Source organism: Neopsephotus bourkii, unplaced genomic scaffold (assembly GCF_033783945.1).
Source record: "Neopsephotus bourkii isolate Nb327-2 ecotype Australia unplaced genomic scaffold, CSIRO-AGI_Nbou_v1 NB_659, whole genome shotgun sequence".
NCBI lineage: Eukaryota > Metazoa > Chordata > Aves > Psittaciformes > Psittacidae > Neopsephotus > Neopsephotus bourkii.
The window spans coordinates 2,987,320-3,009,291 of record NW_026901158.1 but is presented as its reverse complement, the minus strand read 5'-3'; the positions used below and the strand labels follow the sequence as shown (position 1 = coordinate 3,009,291).

Below are 21,972 nucleotides of genomic sequence, written 5' to 3'. Positions count from 1 at the left end.
GGGATGTTTATATTAATTCTTCCCTGTTTTCCATCAATAGAGACAGGGTACGGAGTAGATCCAGCCTTTGTACTGGTACGCACATTCTTATTCCTAAATGCCATGACTAAATTTAGACAGCATAATTCAATTCAAATTCAAAACAAGACTAATTGTCTTGTTATACCTGCATCCACCTGGACCCTTCTTGTCCTAAAAATCCCAAACTTGTGCTATTTGAGAGACACTGATTGCAAACTTCCACACAGGACCACATAACCTGGGAGTGGAGAGGGTATGCAGAAAATCCACCTGCAGAATTACTTTTGTCAAAAGAAAAGCGAAGCACATCATCCACACTCTGCTCCAAAATGGTAACAGGCACCGGTGCCTAATCTCAGCCTCCTGCAACAACCACCCAGGAAAAAAGAGCTTTAGCTGTGCCACAATTTCAGAGGGTAAAGACAAGGACTCTCGTGCATAGGTTTCCATTGGGAGAACAGGTACAATTTATGGAGACATTCTGGAAAAGTAACTCCACAAAACAGCTGTTAGGAACAGTTTCACACATATTTAAGCCTGTTTTCAGGGTTTCTAAAATATTTTCCTTAATACTAGACTTTTTTTTAAACAAAGGTGTTTATTTTTTAAATCATTTTTTTATTTATCTAAAAATGCACAATTGCAAAAAAATTACCTTTTGAAATACATTTACGTAGAAGCACTAAGAAATTCTATGGAGCAAGAAAGTGACCAGACTTCTCAAGAGACTCAAATTCAAGCTGAGCTTCCCTGGAAGCCAAAGATCCTTTTTTCTGTGTTACACCAAGAGAGGCGCAGCACATCCGTCCCTCTGAACGTGTAGCTGCCACCCTGGCTTAAAGGAAAGCTGCAGTGTCAGAGTGACAGTCTTCAGTCTTAAATGTAAGAACTGCTGAAGAAGTCGGGTATAAATTAACCATGTTAGCATGGGAACAGGGGAAGCAATTTGGTGCCTCCACCACATTCTCATGCTGATTTGAATTTCCTGCCTCTCTCCTGAGAGCAGCAGGCTCAACTTTCTGCTGAGAAGACTCAATGAAATGGCACCTTGCATTAACGATACCAACCTTATTCACAGCAATTAACAGCTTTCCTTGCTATCCTATATAAATAGTTCAAAATTGGATGGGATGGAGTTGAAGATGGCACTGCAGTTTTCCTTTAAGTAATGCAAATTAGGTTAAAAAAAATAATCCACTAAAAGCGTATATATGTAGGTAACCCTCTAACCCTAATCCTATTTCCAAAACATTAAGGATTGTATGCTTCTCTTCAGAATAAAAACCCAACAGGCACAGGCTGCATTTGAACTGTCACACACAAATGTACACTTTGGCATTAGCCACCATCACACATGGAAGCAGCACTGCCACAGGACAGGCATGTGCCTTCCCCTGCTGGAGCCCTCAAGAACATTAAGTGCAGCCTGTTCCTCTGAACAGGCACATGAAATGGAAACACTTGAACGTGAATCCACGTTTGTTCCTAAAGCAGTGACTATTTTCCCTCGACAGTAATGAAACAAATCATTGATTCAATGAATGAATTTAGCTGGTTGACAATTTCCATGTAGTTAAAGAAGACTCCTTCAAATCAGGTGGAGATCTTACAAAACTTCACATTCTATAAATGAGCTTTCACAGTTGAACGGACGGGGCTGATCCTTGTGGAGAATTAGACACACAAAGCATTTGACTTCTTTCTGGTTAAAAAATGTTCAAAGTGTTTAAACACTGCTTTGCTTCAGTTCTACCTGCAGTACCTGACACACAACTGAACGTGGAGAAGTATCTTCACCAAAACAGAGTGATACAACACCGGGTTCTAACAGGGACCTGTAGTCTAAAAAGAATCATGCCAAACGGGAAAATAAGTGTGAAGAGAATTTCCTTACAGGAGCAATGCTTGCTTTGGGTTGGTTCGTTGGCATGTTCCTTGTCTCTGTCTCCAGGTACATCCTTATCTTGTTGGCTGTAGCCAAGTTAACAGATCAATGCATCAGCAAAACACTCGCTCTACATTTCCCATTAAAAAAAAAGGAACTCTTGAAACAAATGAGTTTCCCACCCCCCAAACCCTTCCCAGTTCCTACATCTGAAGAAGAGGGAATTAACAAAAACACATAAATGGCTGCTTTAAAATACACGAAGTAAAAACTGAATTTGCTATTGAACATCTGCAGAAGAGGCAAAGTAGCAGTTATACAAATTACACAAAATCTACTGTAATTCTTACATTAGTATAAAGTGATTTCACTGAAGGAATTATTTCAATAGTTCACATTACAGTTAAGATAGAGGGGGTGCAGCAAACCTGCACCCTTGTTAATATCTATCCTAGATTACACACGACAGTTTTAAGAAAGGACCCTTAAATGATCTACATCTGTAAATGTTATTGGCCTGGAAAAGAAAACAACAGCAACAAAAATCACTTGCAATACCTCACAGAATCTTCACGTTAAAGCATGACCACGGCGTAAGAGTCCTTGTCAAATAACCTGCAGAAATAATGGAGCCTCTTGCTACGAGTGCTCAACCCTCCCTCGGGGCTGACAAGGCACCACTTGGTTTCAGCTGAGAAAAAAAGAATTCAAGTAAGACTGAGCTGTGCTGGCTTCTCGAGAGCGGCTGCAGACGCTTCATGTGCTGGAGGTCCACACATGCATTTGTTTTGCTATTTGGTGCACGTAACCAATGTCAGGTCTTTGATCTGGATCGGGGTATATGCACATGCTGACCAGCTCCCGCAGCTGAAAGACAAGAAAACAGGCATGCAAACATGAATGGATCCACGGACTTCTTGCAAAAGACTATGGGAATGTTTGTCCAACCACTGGAGGCCAGGCCAGGCGCCAAGAGCCCTAACGCATCCATCCATCTGCCCATCCTGTGTCACCCTACACAAGGGCCAGAAGAAGCTTTTCCACCAGTTTTTGTGTGCTGAAGATTAAAATCTTCCCAGTGCATCCGGTATCATTTACCGCTCAGTGGTTTGCTGGGGCTCTGCACAGGATGCACCAACCAGCTCTGACACCAGGGGCGTGAAACTTTTCATGAAGATATAGATCTCTTTTTCCCGGGGTGGGGGTGTGTGTGTGTGTGTGTGTGTGTGTGATTTATCTCAGAGACCCAGCGCAGGGATGACCCCTGTCATCACCCTATGGTCCAAGCAAGTAGGAAGCACAAAACAGGAGTAGGGGGGACCCAGATGGGGGCAGAGGGAGGTATAAGCAGGACATGGATTGAAGGGAAACCAAGATCACTTCCAGAAATCCCACTGATGGACTTGCCTATGGAAGTGGACTCTGAGGAAAGGGGGACGCCTGAACAGAGCTCTCCTGTACAACTGCACACCCCTTCTCACAGCAATCCCCAGTCACAAGCCAGTTAAAGCTCTTCATCGTACAAGTCTGACCAGCACTTGTGTATCTTAAGATACTGGAGCTTGGCTGCCAAACACCAGGGCTTCCTAAAAACCTTTGTGAAGAAGAGACTGGTCATTGATTATGTTTAATAAATAAAATGCAGAAGGACTGAAGCCTCCCCACCTCCCAGCCCTCTTTATTGTGCACATGAAAGATTGTAGCTTTTAATTATACAGACACTGAAAGCTGCTCGTACCCCCGAGGCACCAGGAGAAACAGCCTTGAGCCTCTGATCTTCTCACATCCTCCCAGTAGCCACAGTGCCAATTATTTTAATGGTAATTAAAAGCATGCCCATACAGCTATTGAGCACACAGCTTCAGCTGCAGCACTGAGCGTACTCAAGTGAGGTTTTCAGCTCCGGATGGAGCTGGGCCCTTGTGCTTCAGCCATTGCTGGGACCATGAATGTCTCATGGGGGATTCCTAAGAGGTGGCACAGGCAGCACAAGCAGCAGGGACACGGTGTAATGCAGTTCCTGCTCACCACCTTCCCCATCATTCTGTGTGCACAGAGAGCAACACAACCTCCCTTAGTGAGGCCACCTCCAGGGCAAACCCAACCCCACAGCCTGGCCCATTCTCTCTTACCTGCTGTGTGCTGTTTTCTGGTCCACCTGAGAGCAGGAGGTGCTGCCTTTGTAACCCTGACACCCTGAAGGTTTAACACACCTCAGCCCTGCTCAGACAGCATCACCACAAAACACCCACAAACTAAAATGCTTCTAGAGCTCTGACCAGAGCCCATGCCATCAGCACAGCTTGTCCAACCAGCAGCGGTGCCCCCTTGTAAATACAGCACTTAAACACAGGTGGGAAGCTCTGCCCCAGTCAGCGCCCAGGAGAGCACAGGCATTTCACCATCACCTGCAGGGAACTGGCAGACCAAGCCAGGAGAAGCACCAACCAGGATCTCCAATTGCCAGCAAATTTGTTCCTGATACAGAACACTAATCCTGGCCGGAGTCCCAGCTCCTCCTCCTGCTACAAGCAGCACGGCAGTTGGTCACAGGAGGGTTTGGACTGGTTAGCCACAAGAAGCTACAAAGAGGGACACCACAGAAAGGAAGCACCATTAAAGCAGGAATTCTGCTATAAATGCTCTGCCTTGCTCATCTAAAACACCACCACAACCAAACTATTCATGTGATTAACAGTCAGCCTACACCAAAGCTTTGCTTCAAGATCACACTTCCGAGGTGAAGAAAAGACGCTGATGGCTCCAGAGCACCCCTAGAGATTTGGTAGCATGGCACGGCCTCATCTTCACCCCTGCCTTTGGGCAGGAGGATACAAAGGCTTTACTGCTTCCCCACACCTCTCAAACCTGCAGCAGTAACAATAACAGTGGATGTAAAGACTCAGCCCTTTCAACCTAAAATGGAAACATTCACTCATGAAGGAAAACGCATTCATCCAGATCGAGATAACCACCCGCAGGAACAACAAATTCCTTATGGTGCAACTCGCTGCTGTTTCTGATCCTGCCTGCCTGGGTTATTGAGCTTGGCTGCAGGGAGACACCAACACACCTTTTCCTTCGGCTATTCACTCCAAAAGCATCTGAAAACCCCGTCTTTAAAAGCAAGTACTAAACCGACTGTTGTTCACGGTGGAGTCACATTCTAATATTCACAAAATCGAAGCTCTCTGTGGTTTCAGGAAGCAGCAGCAGCAGCTAATGCAGCGAGATGAGCTACAGCCAAAGGCACAGCCCTCCCCAGACTTTGTCAAGCATTCTGTTAATAGTGTATGAACACCATCTGGAGTCTAGTTCTCTGGGACCTGGCGCCTTTGAGCTTTAAACCATCCTTCTCACCCTGGATTGTATCACTACACTACACACACTCTTTAGCACTGCCAGAGGGAAGCAAACAGACAGTAATTGTAAAGACAGGAAACACATCTGTCAACTTACACTAATTCTTGCTGCCAGCAGGCATATCCTGAAATGCATGCTACAACAGCATGGCAAACATGAATGCATGAGCCAGGCCTCGCTGCTGCGGCAGCTTGGGGAAGAAAAGATTAGAAAATACAGTTTTCCAGACCAGTTCTCAAATGATCTCTTTGCACGAGTTACTCAGCGAGTAAAAACTAAGTAAACTGCATGACGTGTGGTGCAGGGTCCCTCTCAGGGCGGGGACCAGGCTGCATACAGTACTTCCCCTGCATCCTGCCTCTTGCTCCTCAGAACTCTGAGGTAGGATAAAACAAAAGAGAAACCCCAACGGATATGGTGAACATTTAAAATTACATTAGCCATTTCCTTTCAAATAGAAAGCAACTGTAATGGAATGAGGAGGTAAGGCAAAACAGCTGCTTTGCCTAAGTAAGAGAAAGAAAACATTAAACCCATCTCAAAAGGGCCTGAACAAAACCAACATGTGCGTGTGTGCAGCTGAAGTGAAACGCAAGCAAACACAGTGACAGGGTCTTATACACTCTGATTCAGCTACTGCTCTGCATCGCTTGCTTGCACATGTGCAAAGACCAAGCTTCAAAATCCCCTGTACAGCTGCTTACTGCACTAAACTGAATAGCTTTCTCCCCCTCTTTTCCTTAAGGACCTTTCTCCCCTTGTTCACACACCAAGGACTTCACGAACAAGAATTTAAGCATGTTTTAGGGTATGTTGTTTGAAGGGAAAGGAAGCCAAGGACAGGGCTTTCCCACAGTTCACTGCTGGTTTTTGCCAGCATCAGACTTTGTTTCACAATATTCCCCACATTAGGAGTCTTTTCTGTCTTATTTAGCTTGTCAGCATTCAGATACCACCACGATAGTTTCCTCAGCCAGCCCTAAAGGTACCCGCAGCACACTCTGGCCATCTCCTGTTCTGCCTTGGATGGAGGGTGTTTCTCCTCCTGCGTTCCTTTTGCCCTGAGCAGGGAGGAACCTCACTGCACCCCCAACCACATCCCCCTGCAAAAACACTCCCAATTTACCTTTTCAGAGTAATGTTCAGCTGGAAGAGGTGGGTAGTCACATTGCTCTATTTTTTGGCAAAGAGAAAACAGGTTCATTTTATCTCCATAGAAAGGACTCTGAAGAGCTGCCATCTGGAGAGAAGAAACAGAAACGTTTCAGAAACAGAAAGGATTTCATAGCCCTCAGTACTGCTGATTTGCAAGAACAAATTTTGTTCTTTGACAGTGAGCAGCTGACGAAGTTGCTCTCCGAGACTGCCCACAGCCAAAGCTGCTTCTGTTTGCATAGAGGAAAATACCTTTCTTACAAAGAAAAACTCCAAACACCAATCAACCAGCTAAGCAAGAAACAGGATGCTTGGACCATAGGCTAATCATTTAGAAACCAGCTGGCTCAAAGGCAACTATGAAAGCCTCTCATGAACACAATCATCTCCTCTGTTGTTGATAACATGTCCTGCTTTCAATCTTCCTCAGTTATGACCGTGTTCAGTTCATTTGCTCTCTGCAGCTGGTAGATTTTTAATAGACTACTACAAAGAATAAAAGGGTTATTTCTGGACATTCAGCTACCTATAATACAAAGAATCGTGTAAGCATGAGGAATGTACTTCAGCCTTTTAAAACAACCCAATCAACCTCAAAACAAACATCCCCTCCTGCCAGAAATCTGCTAGTTAGAAAAGAGTATCTCAGGCAGATTTGGGAACCAAACTACCGAAACTTTTCCCAATAAATCTCCTCTTTTTCCTCTTTCAATTCTGTTTTATGAATCCAGTATTTGCATCTCCGAAAATAATGACAGATGTCCAAGATAAACAGGCTGTTCACACAGCAAGGAGAACATGATGGGAGGTTCTGGGTGGGAAAGAATTCCTTCCAGGGCACGCAGGGACTCCTTACAAAGAGATGTTTATATTACCCTTAAGTCTCAGGAAGGAAACTGCATCTTTGTGTGGAAAACCATTTACACTGGAAGTTCTCAACGAGGAGGTCATAACCATCACTGCATGCTGAGCCTCAGAAAAACAACCACAGCAACACAGGCCTTTTTGAACTTGGGAGTATGTGGCCTAAGCTGTGTGTACTGAAGGGACAGAGGATGAGCACAGCACCTTCCCTCTCATGTCCCCCCACCAGGACCCAAGCCCAGCAGACCCCCTGCAGGCACTGGCCATGCTGGGCACATCTGCTTATTAGTCCAGGGTGTTACTCAAGCACTGCTCATCCCCCTCATGCCTGTCAGAGGCAGCCCCACACAGCACAGCAATACCTCCTCCTAATGAAGCACCACCGCAGAATGGGGGAAATTATCTGCTCTGTTTAGATCTTTTTAAACCATTTTGCTACAAGGCACACCAAATTGGCAAGCTTTTCATACTGAAGCCAGCTCAAGTTGATACTTCTCACTATGGTTTTAATAAGGGGTTATTTGATGATTATTAGTCTTTTGCTCATTACCATGCACTGTGAAAGCCATCTGAGGAATGCTGTCTTGTTGCTGACACACACAGCAAGCTCCCAGCAGAGTTAAAAAACCCCCAGTCAATACCAGGTCCTCCAATCTATTATCCTGCAGTCAGGAATCCAGATTGATGGATTATCCTTGGTTTAAATCATAAACCTATCTTAAGTAATTTAAAGTTCTTATATTTCTTTCTTGCTTATCTGCAAGTTGGTTCCTCTGTGACTTAGCTGTAGGGGGTCACCCTTGCACAAGACAGCCGGGGTTGGAGACCCTCTGCAATGAGTTCTAAGCAACTGTAAGTAATAAGATGTATTTCTGGACAAATTTCCTAAGTTATCTCCTTATGTACCACCAAATACCTTTCAGGAAGCTCTTCCAAAGGTATTTATCAGATATCCAAAGAGGCTTATAAACAGCAACACAGAATATACAAAAGGTGCCCAAATTACACTGAAGGACAGAATGAACTGAGTACACAGCGTCCCAAAACATCTCAGAATATTCCAGGCTTGCTCAGTTTTCTGTCTGTAAAGCTTCATGTAACATAGCTTGAGACATCTGCTGTGCTAGTGACATTTATTGTGCTCTGCTGCAGGGCGGGCAAGAAGAGGAATTACGGCTGGGGAATGGGCACACTCTGACCTCTCCGAGTTTCACCACTATTATCAATACTAATGCTAAGCTATTCCTCATAAACCCTACAGATGCTGAGGTTGAAGAGTTGCTCAGAAGGCCAGTGAATGGAGCCCCAGCAACCCTGTGCTTGAGGCCTTGTGGAGGTTTTTGAAGGTAAAAGGTGAAGTATCAACAGTAACAGGCAAATCAGTGGGAAAAAAAAATTACACACTCCAATTAGAGACTCTAATCTCCAATTAAAGATCGATAGCAAACTGCTCTCGATCAGTTAAAACAAAACTGGAGAGACCAGCATGCCAGACTGGTCTAAGAACACTAATGGGAGCATTAGGGAAGGCACAGAAGGCAATCGAGGTTTAAACAAGGTCTCTGAGATTTCAATATAAGCATCAATAATGCCAGTAAGGTTGAAAGGGAGTTTCCAATTCCCATTAACTTTTCTTTCCAAGTCTAGTTAAGTGGTCATGTGCAAAAGAGGAGGAAAGACCGCAGGGTTTTGGGGTGGTAAACTCAGGGAACTGAAATGGAAACAGCACACGCATTCTGACTGAAACAGTCAGGTCTGCAGGGGTTGTGACCACAGGCACTCCAAATATCTCACTAACAACCGTCTGTGATGCTATGCTGGGGTTTGTTCCTGACGTTTTGATTAGAGCAATTATTGCAGGACAGTCAGATCTCCATTTAAAATGACCACCATGCAGTATGACTGGTTAAAAATATATAAAAGAGAAGAATCACAGTTAGTGTTTAAATTGACTGTCTTGCCAGAACTGCTAAAGTAATTGCTTGTAGCTATATTCTAGGAATTAACAACTTATTTTTATCCCCTCCCAAGTTATCTTGCTGACAGACATCTACAAGAAGTGAGGGATGAAGACAGTTACTACTATATTGATAAGATTGAATAAAAATCACTGCATGATTATCAACATCAAAGTTAAGTGGTGCTATGTGGCATCACATCCCAAACCCCTCAATGTTCCCTAAGTGGATTCTAGTGGACACGCGTGTCTCTGAAGGCAATTTGTACATTATATCTCTCTGCAGCTTATCTATACAATCTATCTGGAGAAATATCAGAAGTGACTCATAACCAAACAAGCATCGCTTCCTTACTTTTAAAGCCAAATGGAAAAACATTCTCATTACAAGGAATTAGGGAAGATAAAACACAGCTCCTTCAGAGGCACCAACTTGAGTTTTAGTTTTCCAAGTTCTAGAAAGTTTTAAAAGCCAAGGAGCTGTTTATCTACTGAGCACAGAACTGGTAACTGTCCAGGCCCCCTTGGAATCTGCAAGATCTTGCAGCTCCTGTTCGCAAAGTTAAGGCTTACCTACGTAGGAAGTAAATTTGAGAACACTTCACATGCCAGATCTTTCACATGATTCTATAGTACTGCTACTCCTACCAGAGAATTATGTTTAGTGTGCAATTAAGTCAGCTTCTTGAAGTATAAGGAGTACCAAGACTACTGTGCCATAAGGGGACCATATTGCCTGCAACAAAAACACATCTTAGCACAACGCTAAATATTTCTCTCTGCATAAATCTGGAATCCCATCTCCAGCAGAGCTCAGCCTCTGAAGTGACTCAGAGCAGCCTGACGGAGAAGCCGTTTCACTACAGCAGCAAATGAGTAGCTGTGTCCAACCTGGGTGTCTTTGGATGTTGCTGACAGACTTGGGAAGCCCAACACACCATGGCAGGGCCAAAGTCCTTGACTCAGCAAAGCCTTAAACAGGGAATTCCTCTTTTACATGAAGCATACCTGGAATTGTTCAGCATAATGAATTACTGGGAGCTTGGGCTGACTTCCCCCTGTTCCCACAGAAGAATCTCCAAATTCCTTTTGAAACACCACCAGCAGACCAGGTTCATACAGCTATACTGCACCATTCCAGTTTTCATCATCTCTTTAAAAGCATTACAAGCAAAACCCTCCCTTATAAAAATTAACTTGTTCATGGCATGTTGCTTCAATTCTTTCACTAGAGGGAATAAAAATTTGAGGAGAAGCACAAAGCCACTTAAATTAAGTTCACAATTTCCCAAATATTTTTGATCAGTTACTTAGTAGGGTATCCTCTCCCTTCCAACCCATGGAATTTTACCAATGTAACACTGAAACAACCATGTCAGGCTCCCATGTCTCCACTAAAGCAGATCTTCCCTCCAGCAGATCTGGTGCCTATTTGCTCTGATATTAGTAAAGGCAGTGCTGGAACTTCACAACACTTGGGGTGACTTACGGGGCATCTATGCCAGGCACCCAAAAAAATCTTTTTTACTTACTGAAGCTCTATGCCAGGTCAAGTGCACAGGGCAGCCAGCAGTTGGGAACAGACTGTCTGAAGCTTGGGGGAGATACAGTCTTTGGACGGACAGACACTGGTAAGAGTATAAAACCCTTCTGTTTATTCTCTAATTCCATGTGGTTACAAGACGTTGTGGTGAAAAGCAAAATGTCACCAGTTCACATAATTTATTATCCAAAAAGGATGTGAGCAATATTCTTGTTACTAAATATCTCTGGGACTTTTAATTCTCTGGGCTGGGATAAAGGCTTTCTAAATGTTGACACGCACTTTCACTTGAATTCAAAGGTATGTGTATCTAAAAAAAGGATTAAGATTAGATTATAAGGAATACAAGACTGTTCAATACCTTTGATCCCTGCTAAAAATGAAACCACAAAACTCAGAATTACTGTTACAAAATCATAGCACTTTTCAAACTATATGTAATAGCTTTTAAGGAAAAGTTGCACACTAAGTGTGCAGTTGATGTAAAACATTCCTGGCCTTGTATCTGTGCATTTTAGCCAGAAGACAATGTACAATCAGAAAAAAATCCAACTATAGTGTAATACAGCTAGAAAAACTGATCACATTACATGAAACCTCTCTTTTTCATTATTGAAAAATCCCAAGATTAGAATATTCCAATTGGTCACAATTCAACTGAAAAAAACAACAGCTTACCTTCAAATGCATTTACTGTTTTTGAAACAAATGCAGCATTCAGGAGAAACTGTGAATATGCTGCCCTAACAGCAGCTCTGCTCACACAGGAAGAAAGAATGCAGCAAGCTGGCTTGTTTACGTGTATACCTTCAACATCTACGATGACCTACTGAATTCCCTTTGTGTAAGTACAGTGCTGGGTGGCACAATTCCTTTGTTATTCATACTCAAAAAGGACATGATGAGCAGGGAATTAACTTTTCAAGAAGGTTTTTTAACAATTCAACTAAAGGAAAGTCTGACCTACTCGATTCCTGCACTGAATCGCGTGGTTAAGACAAACCTGGGAAAAAGAACAGTTAGACGATACTTGCCTCATACAATAAACAGCCCAAAGACCAGATATCAGACTTAAAGTTATAGCCGTTTTCATGTATTCTTTCTGGGGACATATAGTATGGAGTTCCCACTGTAAAAACAAAAACACAAAAGGAGTTACATCTCCAGAAAGCGACTGTGCAACCTGGATTAAACAGAAGCTTGACATCATTTAAGGATTAGGTTTAGCATGAACAGCTAATTAGATGAGACTGGCACAAAAATGTGGAAACAAGTGGTGGTTTCGAAGGTGCAGAACCAAATATATCATCACATACAGCGCGAGAGGGCTGGGGAGCGTTACTGAAAATATCTTGTGTCTGTCTGAAATCTGAGGAACATTTTCTTCCCCTGCCAGTCTTCCAAGTACCTTCAGAGGGTCTGAGGCGGACAGAGCAATCGTAAAGGATCATCCTCTGCTGGTTCACTGAACAGCACTGAAGCTGCAAGTTAGATGTCATGAAATGTGCTCTGCTCAAACAAGACTCCTGTGACAGCGTATCAATTGAACGTTCACCTGACACACACTTCGCTCGCAGCATGACAGGGCAGCTCCTGATAGGCCGGGGTACCCTTTACAGCAGTTCAGGAGACCGTTTACTGCTGCAGAGAAACGGAAGGAACAAGCCCAGCACCAGACAGGTATTCAGAAACTTTCTGAAAGAACCAAGGTAATCATTCCAAACTTTAAAACACTTCTCCAGCCTGCAGTCCTGTCAGGAGCTGCGACATTCCCATGTACTTCCAGGAGTCTGTATTTTATCAAAAGAAATTTACCCCAGCATTTTGGACAGAAGTTACAGGAAATTATTAATAAATTCCTTACCTCAAAAAGGTTCTTTTTAAAATCCTAAATAAGTTTCAGTTGTGGTACTGAAAATACAAGACATCCTGGCAGCCTCAGCTACATCAAATAATCCTCAGATACATCATTTATTAAAACATCCAAGGACTTTACACACTCTCTCTTCTCCTGCTTCCCCTGCTTGCCCGTCCCCTGTCAATTTTGGTTTTTTTCTTTGCTCTTGGCATTCCAGTGTATCCTTCTCCTAATTAAAGACCCTTCCTCACAAGATGGCAAATGTTTAATTTGCTTGTAACATTCAGTTTACAATTTCTCCACTTGAAATGCTGACTACAGACAGCTGGAAGACTAACAAGCAGATGAAGGATAGTGTTAGAGGTGGAGGAGGAAGAACAGCCATCCCCTTCCCCTGGCTTTCTAGAGAGAGGGTTCACACACTGCAGGAAGCAAATGAGTTCTGGAACAGAAAGCAACAGCTTTCCAAAAGGCAAAAATCACTCTGCCAAGTGCACAAATCACACCACCTTTAATACTCAAGGTGTACTCTTTCTCTGGGGTAAAACCCATGCAGCTTACCCTTAACCCTATAAACTCAGCTTGTGTTTGCAGGTCATTCAAGCAAGAAATTACTTCACTTTCTATGTGAAGAGTACCCTAATAAGAAATAACATTTTTGCTAATTCTGTATAAACTACAACAGCACAGAAAAAAATCCCACATGGAGATTATTGTATTTCCATGCTCAGTAATCCCATATCCATATTGGGAGCATGTCAAACCGACTGTCCCAGATCTGGCTGCTTTTAATTGCCAGCAAAAGGCCTCTATGTACAGATGAGACAATAGTTCTGCTAACAGTTAATAGTTTTAAACAGACTGCAGAGAGTAACTTCACAGAACACCAAGAGTGGACATTCAAAGAACACAAAGCTTTCCAAGGATCTCTCCCATGTGCACACAAGATGCACACAATGAACATAGAGCTCTCCAAGTAATTCCTACACATTTGCCAGACTTCTGTACAAGAACTGACTTGGTTGGAACAGCACTGATTCATTTTCCTGCTTAAAAACACGCAGCTCCAGAAGAAACAGTGATTCATTATGTGAAGTTCTTGAAGACAGTTTTGGAAGTCCCCACTGAGCATCAGTGTGTAAGACACTTCCCTACCTTCAACTTCCTTCCCAGTGCTGCTGCTTTTCTCACATCTGCCAGGAGAGCTACTGGAGCAGCTGAAGCAGACGACTCACTACCCCTTTGCTGACAGCGAGCACAGGAGCTGAGCACAGGCGGACAGCGGCACACATCTGGCAGGAGGGGACACAAGCATCATTCCCACTCCTGCTTCCTGAAGTCTTCACGCTTCTGAGCGCTGGGGCCAGGGGCAGCCTCCAGCTGTAGCTGTTCTTGCCATCAGTTATTCTGGGTCATTGAGTGAAAAGCTCAGAGCAAATAATAATGCGTGGGCTCTAAAGTTACGGCCTTGCCTTCCATGTTATCAGGGGTCTGCTTGGTAGGGTAAAACTGTCATTTCAGATAATGCCTTAAACCAACCTTCGATCAAAGCAGAATGACAGGGTTTGTAACATGGATGAGTGCTTTACAGCCCGTATTTGATTAGTCTGTTCCATTATATTAATAGGGCTGTGGAGAAGCCCACGCCTGAGCTGATTTTATGAAGTCTACCTTGTGCATTTACCTATCATTACTGTAGTGTTGTCAGCAAATATACCAACAAGCAGGTCTCTGTGTCTCAAAACTGATGCATTAATTTTTAAATCACTGTCATGATACAAGACTGACAAGCCCAATTCTCTTTACGGCCTTTCCAACACTACATGGGAATCTCCTGTAATGAGCATCTTCTAGAAAACCTCACAAGGCTTCCAGGGCAATCAGTCGGGGCTCACCACTGCATTACATTAGTCAATTTGGCAAGAACAGTCTAATCAGACACTACTAATCAGAAACTTTCTTTGGTGTTTGCCCTGCTGAAAATACAAAACATTGTTCAGATTCCAAATTAGTCACCAGGTGGTAGAGTAATGCCTTTAAAGTTCAAAATGTCACAAAACTGTTGAGAAGATTCTGAATAAGCAAGCGTCTTCCCATTCTATTCCTGGAAAGTCAACACACTGCACTTGAAGATCAGCCTACTTCAGAACGTTTCTCCTGCTCTCCCCAACACTATCTGCGTGCACAGCTATAACACCCACACGGACCAGAACATAGCTGGGGTATCTGCAGCACCCAAGTTAGTGAAAAGCTAATTATTCAGAGTCTCTTGTTTTGCTGGGAAAACACAGAGGCAAAGTTATTCCAGCAATAAAATTCAAATTCCTTTCCTCTCACATACAATCTGAATAAAAGCCCCTACCCATGCAACAACACAGTACTCTGAGCTGAATTCCCACATCTGCCACAGAAACACCCAGGTGAAGAGCTACATTACTCCAGAACACAGCAAGTCTTTTACTACACAGGCAAGATCACACTCACCTGTTTTGAAAATGATTTTTAGCTTGAATCAGGAGTTTTGTTATGAAAGTAATGGTAGCTGGGTTATTAGAACAGCCACACACAGGACTGTTACCCTCTATACAGAGCTTCTCCCCAAGCAAATACAGAGCAATGCTTTCTGTGGAATTCATCCTTAGCTTCTCATAGGCAGAAACACGAGAAAATCTGATTCACACTTTCAGGAGGCTCTATCAGAGTCTCATTCACCAAAGTTAACATACCACAGACAAGTCCCTTGCAGCAGCAGCTCTCCCACACCGTTAAGACAGATTGTCATTAGACTGAAATCGGTGCAGAATATTTCCAAATATTTTAATAGGCTCTGAATGTTGGGATTTTTTAAATGCTATTAAAAAAAAAGGCATTTCTTCAAATTAATCAAACTCCAAAGCCATATTTGGCTGCAAAGTACAAGAACAAACGACAACAAAAGCTTTTACTTTATGCCTTCACCAGCACCTTCTAGCTAATCTTTAATGGTGAGCTGAAAGTGTTTCCAAATCTATCACTTCTCTTGCTCACAGCAGGGAACACAGTTCTGAATATGAAAGAACCTAACAAAATCTGACCTTTACTGTATCTTTACAGAGTATTCCCAGTTTCAAACTAAGAGATATCAGAGCACAACGCAGGCCTCAAAGGGGTAATACCGATTAAAGCATTCCTTCATTCTAGAGCTGTTGCACTCCTGTCAAAACAAACTTTGCAATGTTTTGAAATACTTGTGATTTTTGAAACATGCTCATTACCGATGAAAACGGCAAAGAATGATGCTCAAAAACCTGAGATGCCATCCATGAATAACATAAAACCACCTAGTTAAAAAACCACAATAATTATTTCCAGAACTATTAACTTTAACATACAAGAGACACTGCTACATGTTACAGGAACAGACGTACAGTTAAGCAAAATATTCAGCATGTCTTAGTAGTATCTGGTAGAAAGGAATTCTACCTGCAAATGGAAGTCCACAGCTCTCACCTGTTTCATCTCTCTAGACATGCTTGAAGGTCACCAAGAAAGGTTACAGCATTATTTAAAAGGAGTCTAGTTCCTAAGTATCTGTTTCTAAATGTTTGCATTACTTGGGGTATGTTCCCAACCAGAAGGCTGAGGTCTTTTCCCAGAAGAACGTGGGAATTAGCTCAACTTTGGAGAATTAAAGTGAAACAGCAGTCAAAGGCACTAAGACACACTTGAAATTCCTTAAAGTCTCAGTGTGAGGTTCCATCATGAATTGTTTCAAGTGAGGAAAAAAACAGTAGTAAGAAAATCTACTTATTCTTACAAGAGAAAACAGGTACTTTGTGCACAGTATTTCAGCTATTTTTTTACAAGACCTACTGCTCTATTTTTGTCTTACTAGTATTTAATTACACACATAACTCTACCAAAGTCCATATATATTTTTGGTTTATTTTAAGTGGATTTCTTGTGTCCATATTTTCTTCATAAGTACTGCTTACTAACCCCTTGAAGTACTGTGATTTTGTGTCAGATGGCAAACTGGCTTGGCAAGAAAAAGAAAGAAGACAGATAGTCCATTTATAAAAGAGCTCTTCTCCTGACTGCAGTTCCTCCCTGTTCACCCTCATATCCAACAAGAAACCAGAAGGAACGTGTAACACCCCACGTATTCCAGGCCACGGCTGTTTGCACGCTCTAAACTGGGAAGCTTTGACTTACACGCATCCCCCAGAAGGAAAATCTGCTCCAAGTTTATTCTTGTCCAAGAATAAATAATAAATCATCTGCTCCAAAACAAGACTATTCTGTGAAAATTTATTTGGGTTTTTTATTATTTGGCTTTGTGGCTGTTCCCCTTTTTTCTTCAAAATATAAAACCAACCAGCAGCTTTGGATAATGCCAAGTTTATTTGGCTAAAAGTGGGCACAGTTCACAATAAAGTTATCCATTTTTACGTTAGTGGAAATTCTCTGTATTTATTACAGCTCCTAGTAAAACAAAATCTATGAGCTTACTGTTAAGCTTTCCCAAGACTATGCTGTTTTCAAAAGTCTCTGCCCACCTCAGAGATCAACAAAACTGTTCAGGGGACACAACCAAGCATTAAGAACAGACAAAAAACTAGCCCTATGAAAACTTGGATAAAGAGATGATACCCGGAAGCATATCACACACCAGGACTGTAAAAATCAACCTGAACCGCATGGTTGTAAAAGTTTTTCACAACAATAATAAGCAGTATTTAACTGCATCCTTCTCCCCCCACCTCAAAATTCACCAAGGAAAAGATTAATTGCCCCACATTCCCCCTATATCCCCACAATAAATGAAGTTTGTGATACATGAGTCCATCTCCACTAAACTAAATCCCGGAGCTTGTTGTAAGTAGTAAAATTCACTTTGGCTACACTCATTACCGTTAAAAAGTGAAATTTCTGGTCAAGTATGTGCATGAAGAGCTCTCCCTATGGAAAAGCATCTCCTGTCTTTGCTCACAAGTCATACAAGGCAAAAGGGAAAGTGGCAGAAAAGGTGCCAGCTGGTGAATCCACCCACATCCTCCAGCCCCCAGCTGGTTTCTGGTGTTTATCACCCATCCCACAATGATGCTGCCTTTCCCAACACAGTTTTGTTACTCAGTGAGACCAGAGGTGTTCACATTTCCTCTCTCACAGGTCTGCCCATGGAGGTTGTCCAGGGGTCGGGGCTCTCCCTGGCTCCCGATCACATGCTGTGCCGCCAGTCAAGCACCCTGCTGCTGCTCCGAGCCAGGCGCTTGGCTGCATCTCGCGAGCTGTGTATGGGCAAATCTTTCATTTTTCTTTCATTACCCCGGCATGTACTGTCACTTAATTTTTATGTATGCAATCCTTCCTGACAAATATGATCTGCTGCCTGGTAATTCATCTGACGTGCATTCTGTTCCTTGCTCTAATTATGGCTCCCATCCCTGACACCGTGGCAGCCACGATGCTGCAGCCCGGTGGTACACCTGTCAGACGGGTCGTGGTACTGCCTAATGCCCTTTTATGCCAGTCTGAGGCTAGCAAATACAACGAAAGACACAAAAAAATTAGCTGAATATATTTGCATAAGCTGTGTGTTCAATTCATGGGTCAGCAGCCAGAGAAATGATGGTGCAGGGCGGTTGCCGGGGCAACGTGGCTACGGGAAGTGCCCGGCATCACAGCCTGGGTCCGTGCGGGTACCACGCTCTGGTTTGTGGGGTGCTTATCACTCACAGCTACTTAAACAAATGTCTTAATTAAACTAAACCAAGATCAGTAGATTTCCTGCTGCTATAAAGCCCGCGTGCCTGGCAAATGACCAAAAAAAGGAGAAAAGCTTCAAATCTGCGTATTTTTTTTGTTAAAGGGCTGTTTTTACCTGGATACAAGAACCACTGGTGTGTCCATCCCTCCCCACAACACACCACACTGTCTCCAACATTGCTCACTGCTGCTCCCTCAGTGCTGTGCACCTCTCTCACCTGTTTCCAGGAGGATGCTGATTTGAGGAAGGGCAAGGTTCATGCAGAAGAGGCTGAACTCCTCCTATACAAGCTTTATCAATTAAGAGGGAGCAACCCTGGTAAAGGTCACAAGCTTGGTTTACATGTGCAGCCAGTTTCCAAGCCCCAATTTATTCTTATTAATATAATAAGTGCAGCAGTCAACCTAGGTAAGATCATATCATTAGACATGATGATATTTTTGCCTGTTCAGATGATGCGATTGTAACTTTCTGTGAAGAGGATTGATTTTAATCTATTTAGCATGTGCTTAACTAAATAGATTTAACCCAGAATAGCTTTTGATGCAAAGGGAAATTTCATAAATTTTATGAAAGTAAAAAAGCACACAAAAAATATGTCATTTCTCTTCCTTTCCTGTGCACTGAGAAACACCAGTATTGTTGGTGAATATTACCAATTAAGTTTGTACCCATATAAGAAACAACAGAGCAAGACTCGCACTCAGTGGAGAAAACCAGACAAAGACAACAAAAGATGCAAAACAAACATTGTGTTGCCAAATCAACTGTGAGAGCTAGATGTAAAAGAGCTTAAACACTGTACTAAAAGCTGAAGTCCTCCACTGCTGTAACACAGAAGGTACCTTTGTGACTCAAAACTGAGACCCATTAATAAAAACAGAAAATGAGCCACCTCTCAAGAGGTTACAGACACAATTGTTAAATACATCACACTGAAAAACTTCAAGAATGAACTGTATGTGTTGGATACTTTTCTGTAGCATTGTAATTAGTGCCAGCGGTAAAAGTAAGAGAGGGGAACCCAGATGCTTAAACCAGCCAACTTAATATGAATTCCTAGAACAATGCTGCAGGTATGATCATGCCACTTGTGAAACACAGTAAAAAGAGCAAGAAACACATCACCAGCACTATGACTGGTCCATGAAACATCATGACAAATTATTTCTTTTTTCTGTGATAAGGCAAGAGGCCTCATAGGGAGGAAGCAGAAGCAACAGAAGTGTTACAACTGTAATGCTTTTATCAAAGGCTTATGTAGCTTTACTTGTAAGTAAACTGCTGTATCTGTCTCAATGAAGCTACTTAATGGATGTAAAATTGGTTGGAAGAGCAGTTAATTGCCAAATTAGAAGGCTACTTCAAGTGAAGTCCTACAAGACAGCCAACAGCTCTAGCTCTGTTCAACACATGCATTAACACATGGGGCCATGGTGATGCTATTGCTTTTGTGGATAACAAGAAGCTGGGACGAACCAAAGCAAAACAGAATAAAAATTCAGAGCGATCACAAGTACGAGCATCTGGAAAGAGGACACAATTCAATGAAAACAAAAGCAAGGTCCTATGCTCTGGCAAGAATTTTCTTCACCAACAGAGGAACGGGAAAACAATCCTGAGATATGCAGAAGACATGAAGAAAACTTTGATCTTTAAAGACTAAGCTGGGTTTCAAGGGAAGTCCCTTTTTGGAACAGATGAACCATGAAGGTTTTGAACACTTCCCTCACCTTGGATGACAGTCACTGTCCCTGTTCAGGGTCAGAAAGCTGACCAACATCTGCTAAAAATGGTGGTGGTCTAGCATTTAACTCTAGTCAGCAGAGCATAGGCAAACATTCTGAGCAGAAAAGCTGCATTTGTTGCATTTGCTATATATAAATCATATATGCTTACCAGGCCAGATCTTCCAGAAACAAATATCAAGTGGAGTTTTAAACCAGAAAATACCTCTTTAATTTTATATGAATAATATTTTAAATACATATCACAGAAAATATAAGCATGCGTCCACTGAGTCAAGTTTCTGTCATAGGAAGAGGACAGATACCACTCCTTTTGAACATCACAGCTGACAACTGTATTGCTGTGCTTGCTTAACATCTTACCTAAGGAATGTGCTGCAGTGGTTTTAGAACTAAAAAAACGGCCTAATCCAAGATCTCCCAGCTTCACCACCCCTGTGGCTGTTATAAACACATTGGCTGGTTTTATGTCTGCAAGAAGAAAAAGGTAAAAGGTCAAAGCCACAAAAGGTTATTTGGTTCTAATACTGCAATAGAAACATAGCCTGGAGCACTCTCTGTACAAAAGAGGCTCCAGCAGAACTGTGTTTCTTTATAGCTTTGATAGGCTGAACCTTCCAAGACTTCAAACTCTGCACATACACAAAAATCAGAGTGTACTTGCCAGCATACAAGAAATACCAATGAGGGAAGAAGCAGGAAACAGCACAACAGAAGAGAGGCAACCTCTTTAACTAATGGACATCAAAGGAACGAGTCTGCTTCTCTTTGGAAATCGTTTTCTACAGGAAACTGTACTGCCCACCACTGTCCCCTCACACCAAAGACCAGTTATTGTCCCCTGTATACATAAATTCTGGGCTCTATACAGCCCAGTTTGTTCATGGAGCATAAAAATTACTAGAACTCCAGTTTCCCCAGCAGTCATGTCAGGATTCAGTCACTGAGGCTCTTTCCTCACATTAAAGATGACGAGATAAGCAAGGCTCCAAATTTCAGCCAGCAATTACAGACCTAACTGCAACTGATAAACTGCATCAGGGGATATATAAAGGAACAAAAATAGTATCACATTGCTGAAAAAAAAAAAAAAACGTGAAAAATTCATTGTTTCAAAAGAGAAAGAAAATAACCAGAAGCACAGATTGGTGCCTTTTGGGATATTTGCATTTCCTGGGTCAAGTCCTTCACAAAGCATTTCACTTATGCTGAAAGAAGCAGTGTAATTTTTGTGTAAGGCTCAAAGATATAAAAAGTTCTAAGACAAGATGAAAAAATACTTAATGAAAATAGAGATCAAATTATGAGAGTGTAGGACATACTTGTATTAATATTCCAGGAAAACTTGCAAGATGGAAAAACTCTTCTAAACTCTCTAAGGTCACAGCTAATATAATGAAGACTATTTCTTAAGAGTTACTGTATCCAGTAGTCTCAGCATTTTAGTTCTGACACTTTCCTAATGGCAAGTTTGACACTTCTACTTAGTAACAGTGTCTGGAATACAAAGCAGCTCATCTTCCTAATACCACGCTCACTTCGGACTGAATCCTTTAACAATGAGGCAAAGAGACAGAAGGAGAAATCCATCTTGCAAGCTCCAGCCTCTCTAAACATGCATTGGCTGAACATCAGCATAATTGTTTTTGAATGTAGGCGCTTACTAATTGGAACATTATATTATTATTCAGTGAAAAGAGACTGAATTAATGTTACCTCTGTGCATCACCCTGCGGGAGTGCATGTGTTCAACTGCACTGCATAACTGCACAAAATATTTCCACACCGTCCTTTCCGGGATTAACCGTTTCTGCTTTTTAAAATACTGT

The 21,972-nt window shown here is 42.3% G+C and overlaps 1 protein-coding gene across 5 annotated transcripts in view; it reads right to left on the bottom strand.

Annotated features, from left to right (window-relative positions):
* Positions 1 to 618: 618 nt before the first annotated feature.
* The window catches only part of NEK6 (NIMA related kinase 6), a 143,418-nt gene continuing 122,064 nt past the window's right edge, over positions 619 to 21,972 (bottom strand). For all 5 annotated transcript variants that reach the window (XM_061352586.1, XM_061352587.1, XM_061352585.1 and 2 more), the window contains exons 6-10: positions 21,860 to 21,968; positions 20,507 to 20,614; positions 11,823 to 11,917; positions 6,396 to 6,509; positions 619 to 2,773 (exon numbers count right to left, since the gene is read on the bottom strand). In XM_061352586.1, the coding sequence (XP_061208570.1) occupies positions 2,663 to 2,773; positions 6,396 to 6,509; positions 11,823 to 11,917; positions 20,507 to 20,614; positions 21,860 to 21,968 (537 nt within the window). In that variant the 3' untranslated portion in view covers positions 619 to 2,662. The remainder of the gene's footprint in view (positions 2,774 to 6,395; positions 6,510 to 11,822; positions 11,918 to 20,506; positions 20,615 to 21,859; positions 21,969 to 21,972) is intronic.